This window comes from Myripristis murdjan, chromosome 7, assembly GCF_902150065.1.
Source record: "Myripristis murdjan chromosome 7, fMyrMur1.1, whole genome shotgun sequence".
In the NCBI taxonomy this organism is placed as follows: Eukaryota; Metazoa; Chordata; class Actinopteri; order Holocentriformes; family Holocentridae; genus Myripristis; species Myripristis murdjan.
In genome coordinates, this window is record NC_043986.1 from 17,832,510 (window position 1) to 17,850,556 (window position 18,047).

Here is an 18,047-nt window from a genome sequence, read left to right on the forward strand (position 1 = left end):
ATGACAAGTATTAAGGAAATTAGTGGAGAACGGGTGAATAAATATGGACGTGTCTGTGTGTCTCTGTGTGTGTTTGCATGAAAGGGAGAGAGAGAAAGCGTGAAAGATACGGAGATAGACCCACTTGGGAGCTCGGCTCTCTTTCATGTGGAGGTGAATACATAAATAACAAAATTAAATCATCAAAAACAGCCAAAAATAGCCACATCCCTTCTCTCAATAATATGCACAGGCACACTCTCATACTCGCTGGTCTATCATAAGATCAATGTTCTTCAAAATTATCTAAGTTGGCAACAGTTGGAAAAATCAAACCTGATAATCTGTAAAGATCTGTAAAGTACAAAACTGTCAAAATGACAACCAAAATATCCTTTATTGTGCCGTCTCTATAAAATTGATAACAGAACAAAGGTTCTTTGAGCAGAACGGTTGTGATTTTGATTTTAAATGTCATTTTACCATAAAAAGTAAATGTGTGATTGTCTGTAATCTGACTGCATATCTTCAGGCTCTGATGTGCTGTTTGCTGTTTTGCTCCTGTAGCTCCACTATCTGATGGTGGCTAGGTGCAATCTGTAAGGTAACAGACAGAGGGGTGCTGCTAAAAGAAAAAAAAAAAAAAAAAAACAAGCTTTTCAGGCAGAAAAAAAAATCTCAACCCATGTTGTGTCACTTCACTTCCTGGCTTATCACAACCTCCTGCCTCCTAAAATAGCTAAGTGTTTCTCTGAAGCTGCTGGGCTCTTGACTTGATTAACACTAAGATAGACAGGTAGGCTGGGAGCCACGAAAAGACTACGTCAATGCAGAAACCACAGCATCCATCCTGTGACAAGCACACACACTCATACACACACACACCCACATACACACACACGCAGCCAGATCAGGAGATTCCTATTGTGCAATGCAGGGAAATAGAGAACGTTCCACCTTTCCTGCTATGCAAGAGGTGGGTGTACGCATTGGGTTTGAATGTTTAGATTTCTATATGCGGAGATTACAGCACTGTGTTCACACCGTTTAGCTTCAAGACAACGTTAATGGTGACATTTATCTCACTTTTGAAAACCCGAACAGCATAATTTGCCTCTCGGAGAAAATGTCAAGCTGACATGTTTTACATGATTCTTCAGGTGCAGAGATGTTTCCATCTTAACAGCTGCTGAATGTCAAAAAAAAAAAGTGCTAAAAGGATTAGCCCTCACTTGCTGATGTTTTGATTTTGCTGTGAACTATTCCTTTAAAGCTGAAGACAGCCTCTGGAGTGGAGTCCAGCTGATGTGATCTCCCTTTCCTCGAGCCACTGTTATTAAGCAGCATCACTAAAGCCTAAGGATTCTCTTACCAAACCAATCAATACAGGATCTGGCTTGCCATGGTCCCCCGAGCGCTCTACTCCACCCCTCCGTCTTTCTCTGACTCTCACTGTCCTTTTACAGTCTCACTCATTCATAGTGGATATGGGGGTGAGTTGCAAGCATTTATGTATCTGTATGTCTGTACGCTGCCGACTCTACAAATCCCACAGAGATCCTAATATCAAATGCACCGCTCTCTCAAACCTCAGGGGGTGAAACAGGTGAAAATGGTCCTCTGAGGAAGAGCTGAGCTGTAAACCGCCCATTAATGAATAAATAAACACACCAGTCGGCACGAATCCCTCAGTGTCCTCGCGCTCTTTGAGTGTGGAGGCTGATCTTCCATCACTAACACCTGTGACTGCCAGAGGAATCAATAAGGCAGCTACTGTTGCGAAGGTGAACTCACTCGACAATACACCACATGCTTACACTGGCCGGCTGTGTCTCAAACAGGAAGAGGAATTTATGGCACAGTGAGCCATCTCATATTCATGCTAATAGCATAAATGTATCTTTATAAAAAGAGCAAAACACACAGTCCTGTTGCATATATGCAAACACATACAGATAGATAATAAAGGCATTGAAACACACACTACACACACTACACACACACACACACACACACATTGCACTACATCTTGTTATGTATAAGTGGGCCTCAACTACTCTGCTCATCCAAACACTGTACTGACCTTATAAGTACATCACCATATAATAGTAATTAGTTGAATTATAGTATATTAATTCAAAAGATTAAGCTAGATTAGCAGATTGACAAAATGTATAATTAAGGATAACCCTAATGCTAATACATCAAAATGCCAGAGTTTTGGCTTTACATAAACATTTTTAATGACAAGGCTGTCTGAAATTAATGGGCAATGATGGATTTATTAATTAACAACTGAGCAACTCAGAGTTTGACATATTAATTTCCTTTTGCTATCCTCACTGGTACGTGATTTTAAAAAAAAAAGGTGCCAAAAAAGGGATGTTCAGCCTTTTATGTGTATATAGGGCTTCGACTAGGTGGAATATAATCATAGCGTCTTTTTTTCACATGAAAATGAATTTGCTATGCTTGTGAATGTGACGTTATTACAGCACCTCCACTTGCTGATGCAATAGCTGAGAATTAGCTGCCGCTCTGGTTTCCTGTCCTTCTGCATACTTGGAGGTTTACTGAGATGGGCTGGTTACATCTGTGAAGAAGCTCACCTATGGCCACACAGTTGCTGGGTCAAAATAAAAATCTGGGTGATTATGTAATACTCTCCTCTACTTTAAAGCTACTCTAGGAACAAATTTATGTAAAAATACATGGGTCTTATTAGCCTTATTCACAAAGTGGCACTGTAATAGAAAGACCATCCCAGTACACTAACTAGGACCCTGTAGATTTGCCTTATTTGCCCAAATAAAAGTCTGCTCTCAGGTATGGACACTTCTCCACCCGTGGGAAATGACAAATTAAAACTTGAGAGCAAAATTCAAACAAGCCCCTCCTCCTTATTTTTTTTTTTTTTTTTGTTTTATTAGAGCAGTAACTTCACACTGCCATTCGGAGCTGAACACATGCAAAGTTCCCCAGTGTAGCTTTATCAAATCCTGTTGAGATGTCCTTCAGAAAGACTCTGGTTGTACTGTACTGTTGAAAATAGACCGAGAAATAAAATGCAGTGACAGAAAAAAGGCTCGGTTGTGGATGACGAGAAGGGAGGAACAATTCGCGCTCCGTTTTCTTTGATTGGCTTGAAAGGAGAGGTCAGAAACACACAAGATTTAAATGCAACTTTCTTTTGTGCTTTTAAAACAGAGATTTGGAAGTTAGAAAGCAAAGTGCAAAGGTGACAGTGAGTAAGTCAAGTGACAGCTGCAGAGCCGGCTGTGATGTGTATGGATGGAAAAAGAATGCTCAAATATTGGTAAAAAAAAAAAAAAAAATGTGTAAAATGTGGAAATATGAGGTGACAGTTGCATCATTTCACACACTTACATATTTTACAGAGCTTGCATTAGAATATAGATAACCAGTCCCTGCTAGTAGGACTCTGAAATAGTACAGTATACACACACGCACACACACACACACACACAGAGAGACACACACATTTTTAATAGTATAGTTAAAAGTCAAGTGTTTTGTGACTGCTGTGAATGTGGTTTCAAGCTAATGAAATGGTTTTCCAAATCATATTTATGTGTAAGCGGGCCCAAGCTGTAACATTTCATTGCAGTGCAAACCTTTTCTTCAACTCAGTTTTACTTGATGAAGACCCATGGGCCTAAATCTGACAATTCAACAAATAGACAACACTAAGTACTGCATTTCAGTGAATTTTCATTCCAGCTCCTAGCTGATCGAGCACCAAAACCTGGCACAAGGTTCAGAGTACAAGGCCTTTTTTTTTTTTTTTTTGGTATTGTCTCTTTCTAAGTTCACATAGTTGGCTACAGAAATATGCTGTTCATTATCTACATGTGATAACAGAGATACAGCATTTAGGTACAGCATATTATCTCCCATATTGACTGCCTTCCAGTAATACTTCTAATATTAGAACTGTATCTATTAGACATGATAGGGAGGTACCAGCAAGTCTATGTAAAACATTGTTGCTCTATTTATTATTTGTGCCCTCTAATACAGGCCATATTATCATGTGCATGAACATACGCTGTAATGGTATCATGCATAATGCTGCTATCAGCATAACAGTCTCAACGTTTGAGTCAGGAATCAATACTTATGGATTACATTCCTTCTATGCTAATGGACATTAGATAAAGCTGCTATGATACAGTTCCTAACATGAAATTACATGAATAATTCTGAATCACCCATGCACTCAACAATTCATAATTATGATAAAACTGATGTAACTGCATGGCAAAAAATATACGACGAAAAATCAGGAGGCGTGACAGAATGTGTGTGTCTGTGTGTGTGTGTGTGTGTGTGCAGGGACTCCCTTGGTTCAGACAGTCGCTGCTGTGAATTTGGTGATGTCATCTGCTGTGCTGTGAAAAAGATTCAACTAGGATTGGGATGTCAGTTTGCCACTGTGTGCTTTTGCTATGCATGTTGCTGTGAGGAGAAAATCCCAGTGACTCACTCCACAATCAGTATTTAAAGGGCAGTATCCCCCCTGTACATTCTCTCTGTCTTGATCTCTGCTTGTTACAGTGCTCTTTTGAGCTTTTGATATTGCACTGCGGGGAATCATTGCCATCACTTGGCTTCCAAGTGGACAGAGCAATCAGAGAGGAAACTATTTCAGATCTATACCTCCCATTCATTTTTCTCCGTCCCTTGCTCTTTGTCTTCCCATCAACACTCATCGATTCCACCTCCCTTTAGCCTTTTTGCTCCCATTCTCTATTTGTCACACTCATTCAGTCTAAGTCAGTATAATCAAATTAATTTCTTTCTTTCTTTGTTTCTTTCTTTCTTGCTTGCTTCCTTGCCTGCTTTCTTTCCTCCTCAGTGCCCATTCTCATTTCCTTGTCTCCTCCCCCTGGCCTCTGCAATGCCTCTTGTTGCCCTATTCACAGCATTAATAATTGAAAGCGATTTATGCAGACAGTGAGTTTTGGTGCCTGAGCCCTTTGGTCATGGATCCATGGTGCGAATGCTGGGTGGCAGGCCAGTTTGAGGCCCCGCACTCTAAGCACATCTGTCCGGGTGACTGGCCAATTTACGGGCCCCGATGCCTGAGCTGTTACGCACGCAGCAGATATGCACAAAAACATAGGCATGCACACACATATGCACATGCATAAACACAGTGACGCATGCACTTACGCTTCACGGGCAATCAACTCTCTGATCCCTAAACCTGACATCACCATTGGCATCATTTTTGCACCTTTTGCAAAAAAAAAACCTGACCATAGACATAACCTGACATTTTCAGTACAGCCACTATGATTCCTTGGGCACATAGCATGTGCGTGAGAAGGCGTGTGTGTGTGTGTGTGTGTGTGTAGGACGAGAAAAGAAGATAGAGAGTGCAGAAGCCTTGGTGCAGGTGTGCGAGTGAACCCGAGAGAGTGTGTTCATCACTGTGAGATGGAGGTGGGAAGGGATGATGGGATGGAGGGCGGGATGAGAGGGAGGGAGTAGAGAGGGAGGGAGGGAGAGTGTGCTCCAGTCCTGTCGCCTTGGGTGAATCAGCAGCAGGAATTGTTCCCTGCCCTGTGGGGGCCATCTGACTGTTCTGTCACCCTCCACAGAAGGCAGACTCTGCCTCAAAGTGCTCAGCCCCATGTTCCCCAGTTCGACATGCTTGATGTTTAATACATACACAGGGAAAATATTGAGAATGCCTCAGGAGAAATGCAATGGCAGGCTGTAAGGGAGGGAGTTTTGTCAGTTTGTAGAACAACCAAGAATAGAGGAGCTACTATACGGAGAGTGCGTGGGCAGGCTGTGAACATAATCGCCCGGGATTCGAACCGGAGCTGGAGCTCTATGGCAAATCTGCAACATAGCCTGCTGAGTTTGGGATTCAGGAGTTAAGCACCTCTCAACAAAATACACTTGTGACGAGTGCGGGGCGGGGGGGAGCAGGAGGAGATGCGTGAAACGTCTTCATAGCGGTGATTGTGTAACACGGTGGGATGCGTGTGCCAGGAAATGTAAATCACATGAATACAGCATGCATCGGTTGGAATAATGGTAGTGAAGTGAACACGTAAGCTGAAATGCTTCTCCCAACGCGCTCCTGTACTTCTGTGATCAGCGTGAGTGCTGTGTAATTCAGGGCATCACTCCACAATGAGGCAGGAGAACGGGCCTCAGGGGTGACCCTCCTGCTTAAGTCAACACAATGAGTGTAATGAGGTGAAATACACACACACAGACACACTCAAGTGTGCACACACATACAAATGCATGCATGCACACGCGCACAGGGGATGGGAACCCTTGCTGCATAGTGAGTGGATTTCATTCATCGACATGCACTGAGCCTGCTGTAGAAGTCTTACTCTCACACCCACACCCACACGCTCAGCATCACAGTGAGCTTCTGAAACTGGGCCTGTGCTTCAGGTAAGATAACCGTTATACACTGAATCAGATGTATAGTGGTGGAAAGAATTCATGCTGCTCTCTAGCCAAAGAGACAACTCTTATTTGCCCATCAGTCATTATAAAAGCCAGAAACTTGCATGTTGGACCATATTATATTGCATGTCACTGATCCATGGTGAAATTTTAAGCAGAAAAATGTTAATCAAAGCCGGTGTTTCTTTGTCAGACATCTCTGTCTCCTCTTCTGGACCACAGAGTCACTGAGTTCATCAGTTGTGAGTCCGTAATGAATCCAACCTGCTGTGGAGAACTGTGCCGAGAAAGTGCCTTTCTCCTATCATCAAGTACAACCACCCACGCCCTCTGGGCCATCAGTGGATTAATGATGAGTGCCTCTGATATGAAAGCTCCTAACAAGGGCTTTATTAATTAGCCTCACACAGACACTGTGGCAACAGTGTGCAACACATGTTCACACTAATAAAAACTTTAAAGGGACATAATCGACCTCCAAATCACCCTCTGTAGCGCACTGCATGATATTAAACCTTGATGCCTGCATGCATTAGGTTACGGGTGTGTACTAGGAAAGCACGCTATGCCCAAATTAGCGGGGCAACTTTCACACATCTCTTACCCAAAGCTTTACTAAGATGCTCATGAATGATTGATCAGACAGGTGGGATCTTCTACCGAATATATCTGTGGCGTTAAAGACAACCGCGTCTTGGCACGGCGACCTGTCCCAAACTCGTCACCAAAGTGGATCAATAATGAAACCGATAGTGATCGGCGGTCATCAAGTGTATTGTACTCACTCGGCCCCTCCGGTGCGCTAGAGCAGCATCTCGGTCTCTCACAGCCAGCTCTTCAGATGAGTTCTCCTGGGACAGCGCGCCTTGATCCTCACTATCATTCTTTGCAAAGATCCAGCCTCCTCACAGCCTCTCCTTACTCTTCTTGTTTGACATCACATTAAAATAACAGGTGCATGGCAAAGAAATTACAGGTTTGTTTGTTGTTTCGGGTTTGCAAACCGCCCGTCTCTCCGCATCTAGAGCTGAAGTGACAGCGGCAGATCCCTATTTGAGAGGATGCTGACGCGCAACCGGAGGGGCTCGCCTCCTGCGTTTCTCATCTTGCTCCATCGGCGCTCGGTTAGGCAGCACCATGTGACGGAGACCACTGTCAAGACAGCATGAATAAGATTTATAGTTCCGGTTGTCGCTTTCAAAATAAAACTCTTATCATGACTATTTGCACATTTGCCTCTCACGAGTCTTACAGTTAAATGACTAACGCAAATCCACATTGGCTACCATTTGTCAAGCAGTGTCAAAAAATAAATAAGTAAAAAAAAATATATTATAATGTGATGTCTTCCTCCTACTTGAAATGTTATGTGGCGTGTTGGTAACACAGCTCAAATGCAGGAGCAGGGGCAGGCTGAAGAGGACTTTAATAAATAGGTGCAGGCAAAAACACACTGGAAGTACAACAGGCTGGACTGACAGACAGAACTGACAGAAGGATCTAATAAAGAGTGTGTCTAAGAATCTGGCCTCCTTTTTCTGCACATGCTCTGCTCTTCATGACCAAGAGGTACAAGCACTGGGTGTAGCAGCCAGCCCATGATCAGACCCCGACCACATGTCAAAACATTGAATGATAGGTCAAGTACGACCTCAGCATTGAAATTTCATGTTTTTACATTGTCACAGCTTTCTTATGTTGAATGTTGGTGAAAGAGGAGGGCATCTGACAAAAATGACATTTCCTGCAAGTGCTTTAGCACTGCAGTAGGCTACTTTAGCTCAAAACTTCAGCACTTCTTTAAATTAAATTAAATTACTGCCTGTACAAGAGCTGCTATGTCCTCGTACAATTGTTCCATAAAATAAATTAACAATATATCACAGATGTGTTGGTAAAGTTTGTAAGGTGATGTATAGTTTTGGCAGACTTGTATTTTTGTATGACTTCATTACAATAACATAACACCAAAATTACAATATTGATTACAATAACATAACACCAAAAAAAGACAAAATAATATAGAATGTATACATTCTATATTATTATTATAAAAACTAGTAAGATAACATTACAATACATTGTAATGTTATCTTACTAAGTTTATTTTTTGTGTGTAATTCTGTTGAAAACATTATTCATACCAGACAATGGCAGTCAAATGTTTCTGTGAAAGCAAGTGAGAGTAAGAAAGAAAGTGAAAGTAAGAAAATGAAACCTGGCAGCTGAAACTAAAGAAGGAATTGTGCATACGTCTGCTGGGAAATATACAAATGACAAATCAGAAACACACATTGTTTTAGTCATGCTTTGGGAGACTGGTTCGTTTCCCCACCCACGTTTTCTATCTATCTATCTATCTATCTATCTATCTATCTATCTATCTATCTATCTATCTATCTATCTATCTATCTATCTATCTATCTATCTATCTATCTATCTATCTATCTATCTATCTATCTATCTATCTGTTTGTCACACTGTAGCCATTGGTTTCTATGCTTTCATTTTGAAGACAAAAACGTCTATCATCCGGTACTTTTCCAGCTTTCTGAGTCTAACTTGTGGTGGAGTCAAGCATCCATTCAGTGAAAACTGACCTCGCAACAGGCGCCCCCCAGCGGACAGCGTTAGAACTAACAAACGACCATACAAATGATTTGGGCGACCAATATTTCTTCCCAAAGCATAATCCGATTATAAATTATTCACATGTTCCTCATAATAGCCTCTGTATTTATTCTTCATTGAGACTGGAACTTTCCTCGTGGTAAAGCAGCAGAGAAATAGGCATCAGATGAGGCTCTTCCACGAAGGGTACATGCATAATCTTAAACTTTTATGAGCATGGGCCTAAATAAAGAGAGCGTTCATGTGCTTGTTGGACTGCCAGTGGTGGCTGTAATTTGCAGCTCTACAAACCGGTGCCTCTGTAGTATAGTAAATGTCCTGGAGAGCGGGAGGGAGCAGCTCATTTCTTGCTTTCATTGTGTTTATGATGTAGCTGGATCGCTGCTGAGACTATGCATTATTTTTCTCCTTCTTTATTGTCATTTGCAGCAATGAAAAGTGTCCCCTGTTTGTATTTCCTTCATATTTCTGTCTAAGTAACAACATCATGTCCAAGTCTGTAGAGAGCAAACTGCTGCTGGACCGTGATAATTTGGGGAATCAAGTCATTTAGGCCACAGTAAGAAAGGACAGAATCTCTTTAGCTTTCCAGTCTCCAGCGGCCTCACAAATGATGATGAACTGCTTGTCAGAAACTGAATGTCCATGCATGTGTGAGGCTCAGTCCTCTGGAGTGTGTGCCTGCATGAGGGATTGTGCTGGCGTGTTAGCACGTCCGAGAGAGAGAGAGAGAGACAGAGAATGGGAACTAAAAACGGAGAGCCTGAGACGCTTTCAAGGAGAAGAAAGCTTCATCTTTTTCAGGTCTTTTTTGTATTGTTGTCCACCATGAGCCAGACTCTCAGGTCTCCTCCACAATGCAGGTCTCCTCAGAGCAGCGCACCACTGGCTGTCCTGTCGCTTCACATTAGTGTCACCATGGAGAACAACAGTCCCCGAGGGCTTGGACACACTGACAAGCGTGAGACACACACACACATGCGCACACACACACACACACACACACACACACTGCACACACACTGGGGTGATGAGGAGGTGTTGAGCAAAATGGGAACACATGGAGAACCTCTATTAAGGCTTCCAAGAGAACTATGACAGTGACCTTATTTCAGCCTGGGCTCCCCTCTCTGATTCACACACATGCACACACACACAAACACACACACAAATAGATTTTTATGGCATGCATTCAGAAGCATGTTCTCAAAGGTAATGCAGATATGAATGGGGTATTTCATGCAAAAAGCACATAGAGGCCACTAATGTCTGGTCCCAGTGGTTCCTTATAGCATCCAACTCACTCCATGTGCATGAGTAAAACATGATACTTGAGCCAAGAAATGGTGGTGAATAAAACAACGGGTAACCTCGACCTTTGACTTCCAGTTGATGAACACCGATATACAATTTCAACAAATCTAAATAAAAGTAGATATTTTACTTTCAGCGCCTTAATGTCTATTTATTCCAGTCAAGACATCATTACATGAGTTTGATGTTAATTAATGTGATATTCACTATGAATTTATGCCATGAAAGAATTGGTCAGCACAAGAAAAGTCTGGTCAAACTCTATCAGAAAATGAAAGATGGGTATATTTCTTCTTTTAAAAATCGCCAAAACCTTGTCCCTCACACGCTTCCATAAATACCATGAGGTTATTTTTAGTGCCGGGGGAGGAGCAGAGAAGCATCATGCAGGAAGGCAGGCTCCTGGCCCGGGCTGGACTCGGCTGGGCCCGGTGGAGTGGGACGTGCTTTTAAGGAGCACAGCGGAGGAGTGTGTGATGAAATCAGATGTGAAGTGTTCCCTCACTCAGCCTGCAGACGTGTAAAAGATTTATCAAGCTGGTGAGGAGAGAGGTGGGACCTGCATCTACCCCGAGAGAGCAAGAGAGAGAGAGAAAGGAGTAGGAGGCTGACTGAGAGAATTGCTTTTAAGATCTTTTCTATTATAAATCATACAGAGCAGTAGCCTACCCAGAAGGCAAATAGAGATCTAAACAAAAGGTCTGTGTGGAGAAGGGAGGCAGGGCAAGAGGAGTTTCTAAGCAGAGGAAACAAAGAGGGAAGAGCAGGGGTGTAGAGACTAAACAAGAATGGATGTTGTGTTTATTCTGTGGAGTTGGGACCCAACAATTTAGGTTACAGCTATGGGACAAGTAAAAGAAAAAATGCTTTTTAACCAACTACATAACTTATGGCTTATATAGGCTCATATATCCTAAAGCCCGATCAGGGAACTATTTTGAAATTTGGGAAATTAAACGCGTCTTAAGTGACCAAGACAGTGATAATGAATGATTATGACCCCATGGGGCTTTGATAAGAAATGCAGTGGTCAAACTTGTGAAAGTGTGTGTCATCAGATTGTCACCAGATGGCGCCAAAACTCCACTAGAGTCACTATGGGCGCTGATTTCACCCGGTGCCCTGAGAAGAAGTCATTCATGGCAAAATGACTCGCCACCACTTGTATGATCTTTTGACACAGACAGCGGGCTCTGTTTCACTAATATTTCAGTTCATCCTCCAATTTGTGTCAGACAAATGTGATCATTTCATCTGCGAGTTACACCGACAACCCTCTCCCCTCCGCTAATTGGCTTAATAGAAATACATCCATCACCATGACAATAAAATGATTGCCTCTGCTCAAATATTTTGGATAAAGGCTGCTATAATCCACACACAGTTTCTGCTCCGTCACCCACGGCTGACAACTGTTTCCCAAAAAAAAAAAAAAAAAAAAAAAAACAGTTGACGCCCTCAGCCCACTCCCAGCCCATCCATCCAGCCCCCCGTGGCCGTCTGACCCCCCTCCACCCCTCCTCCTCCCTCCTCTTCCCCCCCGCACACACCGGCTCACACAGCCATCCACCCAGCCAGTCACCTCAAGTGCGACCAGGCAGAGGCAACAAGCAAAAGCAAATCCGGAGCGATCCCGCTGCAGTTTGGGCTGTGAGTAGCCGAGGCGAGGCAGCAGAACCAGGAGAAAGGGAGGAGAATGGGACACCGGCAGAGCTTGGACCTACACTGAGACCGCTCGGCGCATCCAGAGCTCCTCCGATCCGTTTCCAAGTCCTTTCTCCCCGGCTCCCAGTCCCGTTTTCACCGCTGACACAATGGGCTGCTGCAGCGGACGATGCACTCTCATCTTTATCTGCACTTTACAGTTGGTGAGTTGATACTTCACTCGGCGTAATCGTGTTTTAGACGACACAAGTTTTGCCCTTGCGCCTAAGAGCTGTACTAATCCTATAGTATAAATATATATATATATTTAAAAGGATACTTTACAAATATCACTGCCAAAGTTTAAGATAGCATGCTGCTACTAGAAGTGACAGGCAGAGGTGTCACATACAGGTCGAGAAATGATACCACAGGAAATCATAAAAGTTAGATCAGGTCATTATAAACTCACCGTCGAGTACTACAACTGTTCATAGAAGTTTTATAGTAATATCATAGTGATTTTTGGCAGGTTGGTATTGTTTGTCTGCAATTACAAGGGGCAGTCAAGATACACTGTCAAGCCATGTTCACATACAAATTATGGATGACTTGATGGATTTGGACAATATTTTGTATCCACTCTAGGCAACTTCCACGTGTGGTGATGCTCAGTATTTATTGTCTTTACCTGATCCATGAGGGCATTTAGTGAGAAACAACATATGGTCATGGTGGTGGTGGTGGTGGACTAAGGATTGGGAAATCACCTTACCACCCCCAACTAACAGCCTAGAGTAGCACACTGATAGACAGTATTGGGGTAACTAGGCTGATTTAACAACATTTGCCTCATTTTAAATATGCATGTTAAACCAAAATAACATGAACTGTTTTACATGCTGAGATGTAACTGACCACTCAAATTTTAGTGCATCATCTAGAGTCACTGTTGTGGAGCCATGCATGAGTCATCAACCACTGGTCAAAGTAGAAGCTTGTCTGTATTTCTGTGTTTATGCTCAACCCCTAGATGTGACGCACAACAGCTAAGGTTATGACTAAAATGCGAACCTTTTCTCAGATCCTGAGATGTGATAGGTTTTATCATTCATCGGAAACCCGAAGCCCCCGCAAAGATTGCATCTTGGGAAAAAGGCAAACTGCAAAGCACCACGAATGCACAGAGTTTGAGCTCGCTGGAGATAGATAGGTTTTCAGTTGGTGATCAGTGAAGTGAGAGGCATGACATTTTACTGATGGTAGCTGTGCGGTGAGAAGATGCTTCTCATAGGCTCCTGTCTGCTCCACAAGCCAGGTTGCCTCTTCCACTTTCCCTTGAGTAGAGTTTACTTGACAGGGTGTGACAATGTTATTTATGGTGGCATTAAAACTGAGCTTGCTCACAGCATAAGCCCCTCCGTAAACGGCACTGCCAACAACTAAGGGAGCAATAACATCTTCTCTTGACAAGGAATCAAGCTGGAAAGCTCTGATATATTGCATCATGGGTGAGGGAAAAGGCAAGAACAAAGAAAATGGGAGAGGTTAGTGATGTCATTGGCACATGACAACAGGAAAGCCTGAGGAAAGTGGGAGTGGTGGCTGGTATCTGGCAAAATGTTAATGAAAAGAAGCTCAAGTTCAGCAAAGGGTGACTGGGCCATGACACTTTATGCTGTTGCGTCCCTCCCTAACTCATCATGTTGGATGTCTGGCTGTCCTCCCCTCACCCTTTCAGCTCCACTGCTGATGGGGCAACACCAACACTTATCTCCTGTTATCCATCTTATCAAGCAAATGCAGCTCCTATAATCACCATTGCTCACCACCAACTGAGTAGTGTTGTCATGGTTCCACATGACAGAGCTGGATATGATCTAACAAACAGTTAAACGTAGCTCAGTGATCGGGATAGTGCAGTTGTACATGTTCAAGATCGACACAGTGTCAGCGTTCTCTGTAAAACACGGAAGTAACGATTCACTCATCGCATCAATGCATTGATTCAACCGCGTCGATCTGCTGCTAAAATAATGAAATAAAACAAATTGCTCTGACTTTGGCTTCAGCCGATATGACAGTATCTAAATCGTTTAATTCAAGATTCTTAAATAAGACCTAAAGTGGTGGTGATCCAACACAATACTCTGAATTGCAACTTTTTTTTTTTTTTTTTTTTTTTTTACCATGGCATACTTTTTGTTTTGTTTTTTTGAATAACAAATGTCTCGGTAATTTTGTCTTATTTTCACATTTCAGAAGAAAATGATATTGTAGAAGTGAATTTGAATTCTGAAAAATTCATTTTAAAATCAAATGACCAGATTGTGAATCTCTATGAAGCCAAAGATTTACACCCCTAGTCTCTACTTGAAGGCAGGTAGATCTCACCTTTGGAGTTGCTGTATTCGGGCGATAATCTGACAGAGCGGTATGCACTTACAATTTAAACTGCACTTGGGGGTACGCTTTGTAGTGTGAAAAGTATTGAGACAAGACTTCCTCGCTGCAGTTATTTATTGTTTTCCTTCCTATGTCTTTCTTCCACCCCCGGCCTTTCATGCTATAACCTCTTCCTGAATTTCTTTCTGCCCTCCCCCCTTTCACCTCTGAACCAAGCAGTGGGGCTGGTGTGTATTTGTGTGGAACACATGTTTAGCTTTCAGATTTCAGTGCTGGACATTCACCAGACGGTCAGGAACCTGGACACTAGATCGATGGCCTGTCTGTGTCTCCACTCCGCGCACCCTCAATCTTGTTCCTCATTTAAAATCAGGCCATGTTCGCAGATCAAACATAGCTCACACAAACACACATACACGCATTTATGAACCCACCTTGAGGGACACACCTGTTCCCTCCTTAGTCCTCGGACCTTTTTGCTTCATCAGAGAAAAGGAGGGACACCATTTGTTAAGAGGTTTATAAAGCTGTCAACAGGCTGTCTAAAGAGTCCCTGAAGACTCCTGGAAACAGCTTTATTTTCCCCTGGCACTATTTCTGGGTGACCTGACACTTCCTGTCTGCACGAACACACACACACACACACACACACACACACCTACACTCATTTTGTTAGCCAGACCTATCTCCACAATTCATTTTAGCACCGTGCCAGCACCGGAGAAAGGTCTGACTGAACGCATTATCATTCTGCTATAGAGGGGAAAAAAAAAACAAAAAAACAAACGCTATGGCTTGTTTGTATTTCTTTAAACCAATCACAGTCATCATGGGCGGCACCAAGCTCAGGATGCAGCGACAGTGCCCTTGCAAAATAGTGTTGGGGGTTAGCGGAAGGGGAGGAGAATTCCCAATGACAGAGTTGGCCGATGGCGGGCTTACACCCACAGTCTACATCCCATGAGACTATCATTTTGTTGATGGGTTTAACCTGCGAAGAAGGGTCGCATCAGACCCTGTGTGACCCGTCAGTATCATCAGGTTGTGTGTGTGCTTGTTCATATATGTGCACGTGTCTTGAGAGTGGCACACTCAGGCCTCAGTCTGCTCCGGCTGAATCGAAAGCCTTGACTAGGGGCCAGGTTTTTCCGGTCCATTACAGGGTAAAACTACCATTAACGCAACAACATACATCGCCCCTCAGATGTAAAAATAGCCCTTGTGAACCACTGTGTGTGCTAATTAGTCAGGCAGAGTGCTTTGATCAAACCTCCTCTGGCATCTCGACCGTCCCCTAATTGAATTGTGGTGCGCTTTCCTCATCAACAGGCTGAGCGGAGGGACTCATCTCTCTGGGACAGAAGGCAACAGATAATGAGTCTGTATTGATCGAAAAGCCTCTGTTCCCTCTTCCTTGTGTAGCCTAACTATCCCAGACAGTTGAGTTGGACGGCTGGCAGAGCGCTGATCGGCCCCAGAGAATGGCAAGTGCTGGCAGCCGGCCCTGTCTGTCAGATGAGTTGTTTGGACTCAGAGAAGCAGGCAGGCTCGGTTTCATCTCGATGGGGTTTTCGAGGTGTTGACTTAAAGCTGACCTGGCGCGCAAGGGTTTCGATTGGTCAGAGTCGGGACTGGGTCCAAAACACAATGCGCATGTCAGCGACAAGCCCCGTGGAGAGGCGTTGCTCTGAGTGGATTATGGCTCCACCGACACTTGGTGATTGATGAAGGAGACCTCTTCATTGGTTATGTTTTTTTTTCTGTGTGCAACGGGTCAGGGAAGGACAGGCACACACACACACTCACACTCACTCATGCACACACAGACGCACCCACATACACACCCATAATCACATGGATCAAGTGTAATGAGCTCTGAACTCAACACTGACCCTGAAACTGTCCGGCCATAACTGCGTGGGCAGCAATGACGTTGTACCCAATCTCGCAAAGACACAGAGTTACACACATGCTTGCACGCACAGCCCCGACACACAGCTGCGTATTGTGAGCTGTGAGCTATAGGTTAGTCAGGGCCAGTGTTGGAGTACAGACAGCAGGCTTTGTGCAGAGGGAGGAAGTGCTGCCTTAAGAAAGATGGCAAAGATGAGAGGGAGTGGCCCCTCTCATCTTCTTAGGACGGAGATTTAGTTTGTCACAGTAAAGGTGAAGAGCAACGTTTTCGTCCTGTCACAGGGTGTGACTTGGTCTGCGCCTGTACGGGCCCCATCAGTCACCGTGTTGGTCATCACCCGTTATTCCTCCAAAAATGATGAACTGTCAGTGTGATGCATGCCGCTGAGGCAGTGGAGATCTGCAAGCGTGATATTAGAAAGCGGAGGCCTTTAACTATGGCTCTATGATATTATATCAATATTGTGATATGAAACTAGATATTGTCTGGAATTTTGATATTGTACTTTTCCTGGTTTTACAGGCTGCATTACAGCAAGAGATACAATTTTCTGAATTTTTTAGACTGTTCAGACACGTTACTGACTGTACAGACAAAAATCTTATGAAAGCACCAATAGTCTTTTCTACAGTATTGCTGTAAGATTGATATGGAGCTATTTGGTCAAAGAAATAGTGATACTTCATTTTGTAAAATATTGCCCAGCCCTGGCGGTACCTCATTAACAGCTAGTCAAACTACCCACAGACAGTGCGTGTGTGATACAGTATCTTGCACCACACTGCCCACTTTTCCACCGCTCTTTTGATGACTTCGCTGTGTTTCTTGAGAATATACTTGCTTTGTAGTGAAGGCTTCAGAGAGGCAAAGTAAAAGTAAAAAAAAGAGTTCAGCCAAAGTGCTTCTAAGAAAGTTTTGACAACAAGGAAGCAGAGCACTTCATACTGAGAAGTGTTATCTCCAAAGGCGAGACATCGTCCCTTGGCAGGTATCACGTCAGTTTCCCCACATTACAAAGGATTTAGGCTGTTTTTTTTCCTGCCTCCGCCACTAATTCATTTGGTTTATGGCTGTGCTAACATTCAAATTCGTTGCTGAATATTCATGAGCCTAGGGATGCTGGATGTCTATCCACACTGTCTCTCCCACCTTAGCCATCTACATACACACACATCTGTGCTGGCACACACACACACCCACAGACAAGGTCTCAGCCCATGGCTTTGATATTAATGCATCACACAACTGTAATTAAGCATAATTACCGCAGCTGTAGCAAATGACATGGTAATAAAACATACTAGGCTATCAGGTCAGCAGCCCTGTGTGTGTCTGGGTGTGTGCGCACGTATGTGTGTTTGGTAGAAAGCGTGTGCACGTGAGAGAGAGAGCTGCTATTGTGTTCTGTCTTGCCAGAACCGAGGAGAGGTGATATATCAAAACCCGGTACCTACTGAAATATGAAAGCTGTTCTTGGCAAGAGCTTGAAGATTTCAGTTTTGCCAGGTACAGATGCTCCAGACATCTGTTAACAGTGCCTTGTTTAGTGCGCGTGTGTGTATGTGTGTCTGCTTGTGCATATGTCTTGTTTAGTTTGGGTTTTTGTCGAGCATATGTGTGTAACTTGTTTGTGTGCATAGTCTGGTGTGATCAATGATAATGAACTGTATTTCCTTGGCTCTGCCAGGTTGATGGA

General features: G+C 43.4%; 2 protein-coding genes across 3 annotated transcripts in view; one reads left to right on the plus strand and one right to left on the minus strand.

Moving 5' to 3' along the window:
- The window catches only part of LOC115361611 (uncharacterized), a 35,967-nt gene extending 28,472 nt beyond the window's left edge, over positions 1 to 7,495 (minus strand). For both annotated transcript variants that reach the window (XM_030055095.1, XM_030055094.1), the window contains exon 1: positions 7,227 to 7,495. The gene's annotated coding sequence lies outside the window, so the exon portion shown is untranslated. The remainder of the gene's footprint in view (positions 1 to 7,226) is intronic.
- Positions 7,496 to 11,964: 4,469 nt separating this feature from the next.
- Positions 11,965 to 18,047, plus strand: part of nkain4 (sodium/potassium transporting ATPase interacting 4) — a 41,093-nt gene continuing 35,010 nt past the window's right edge. Inside the window, exon 1 of the mRNA XM_030056541.1 lies at positions 11,965 to 12,254. Within this exon, the coding sequence (XP_029912401.1) occupies positions 12,201 to 12,254 (54 nt within the window). The 5' untranslated portion in view covers positions 11,965 to 12,200. The remainder of the gene's footprint in view (positions 12,255 to 18,047) is intronic.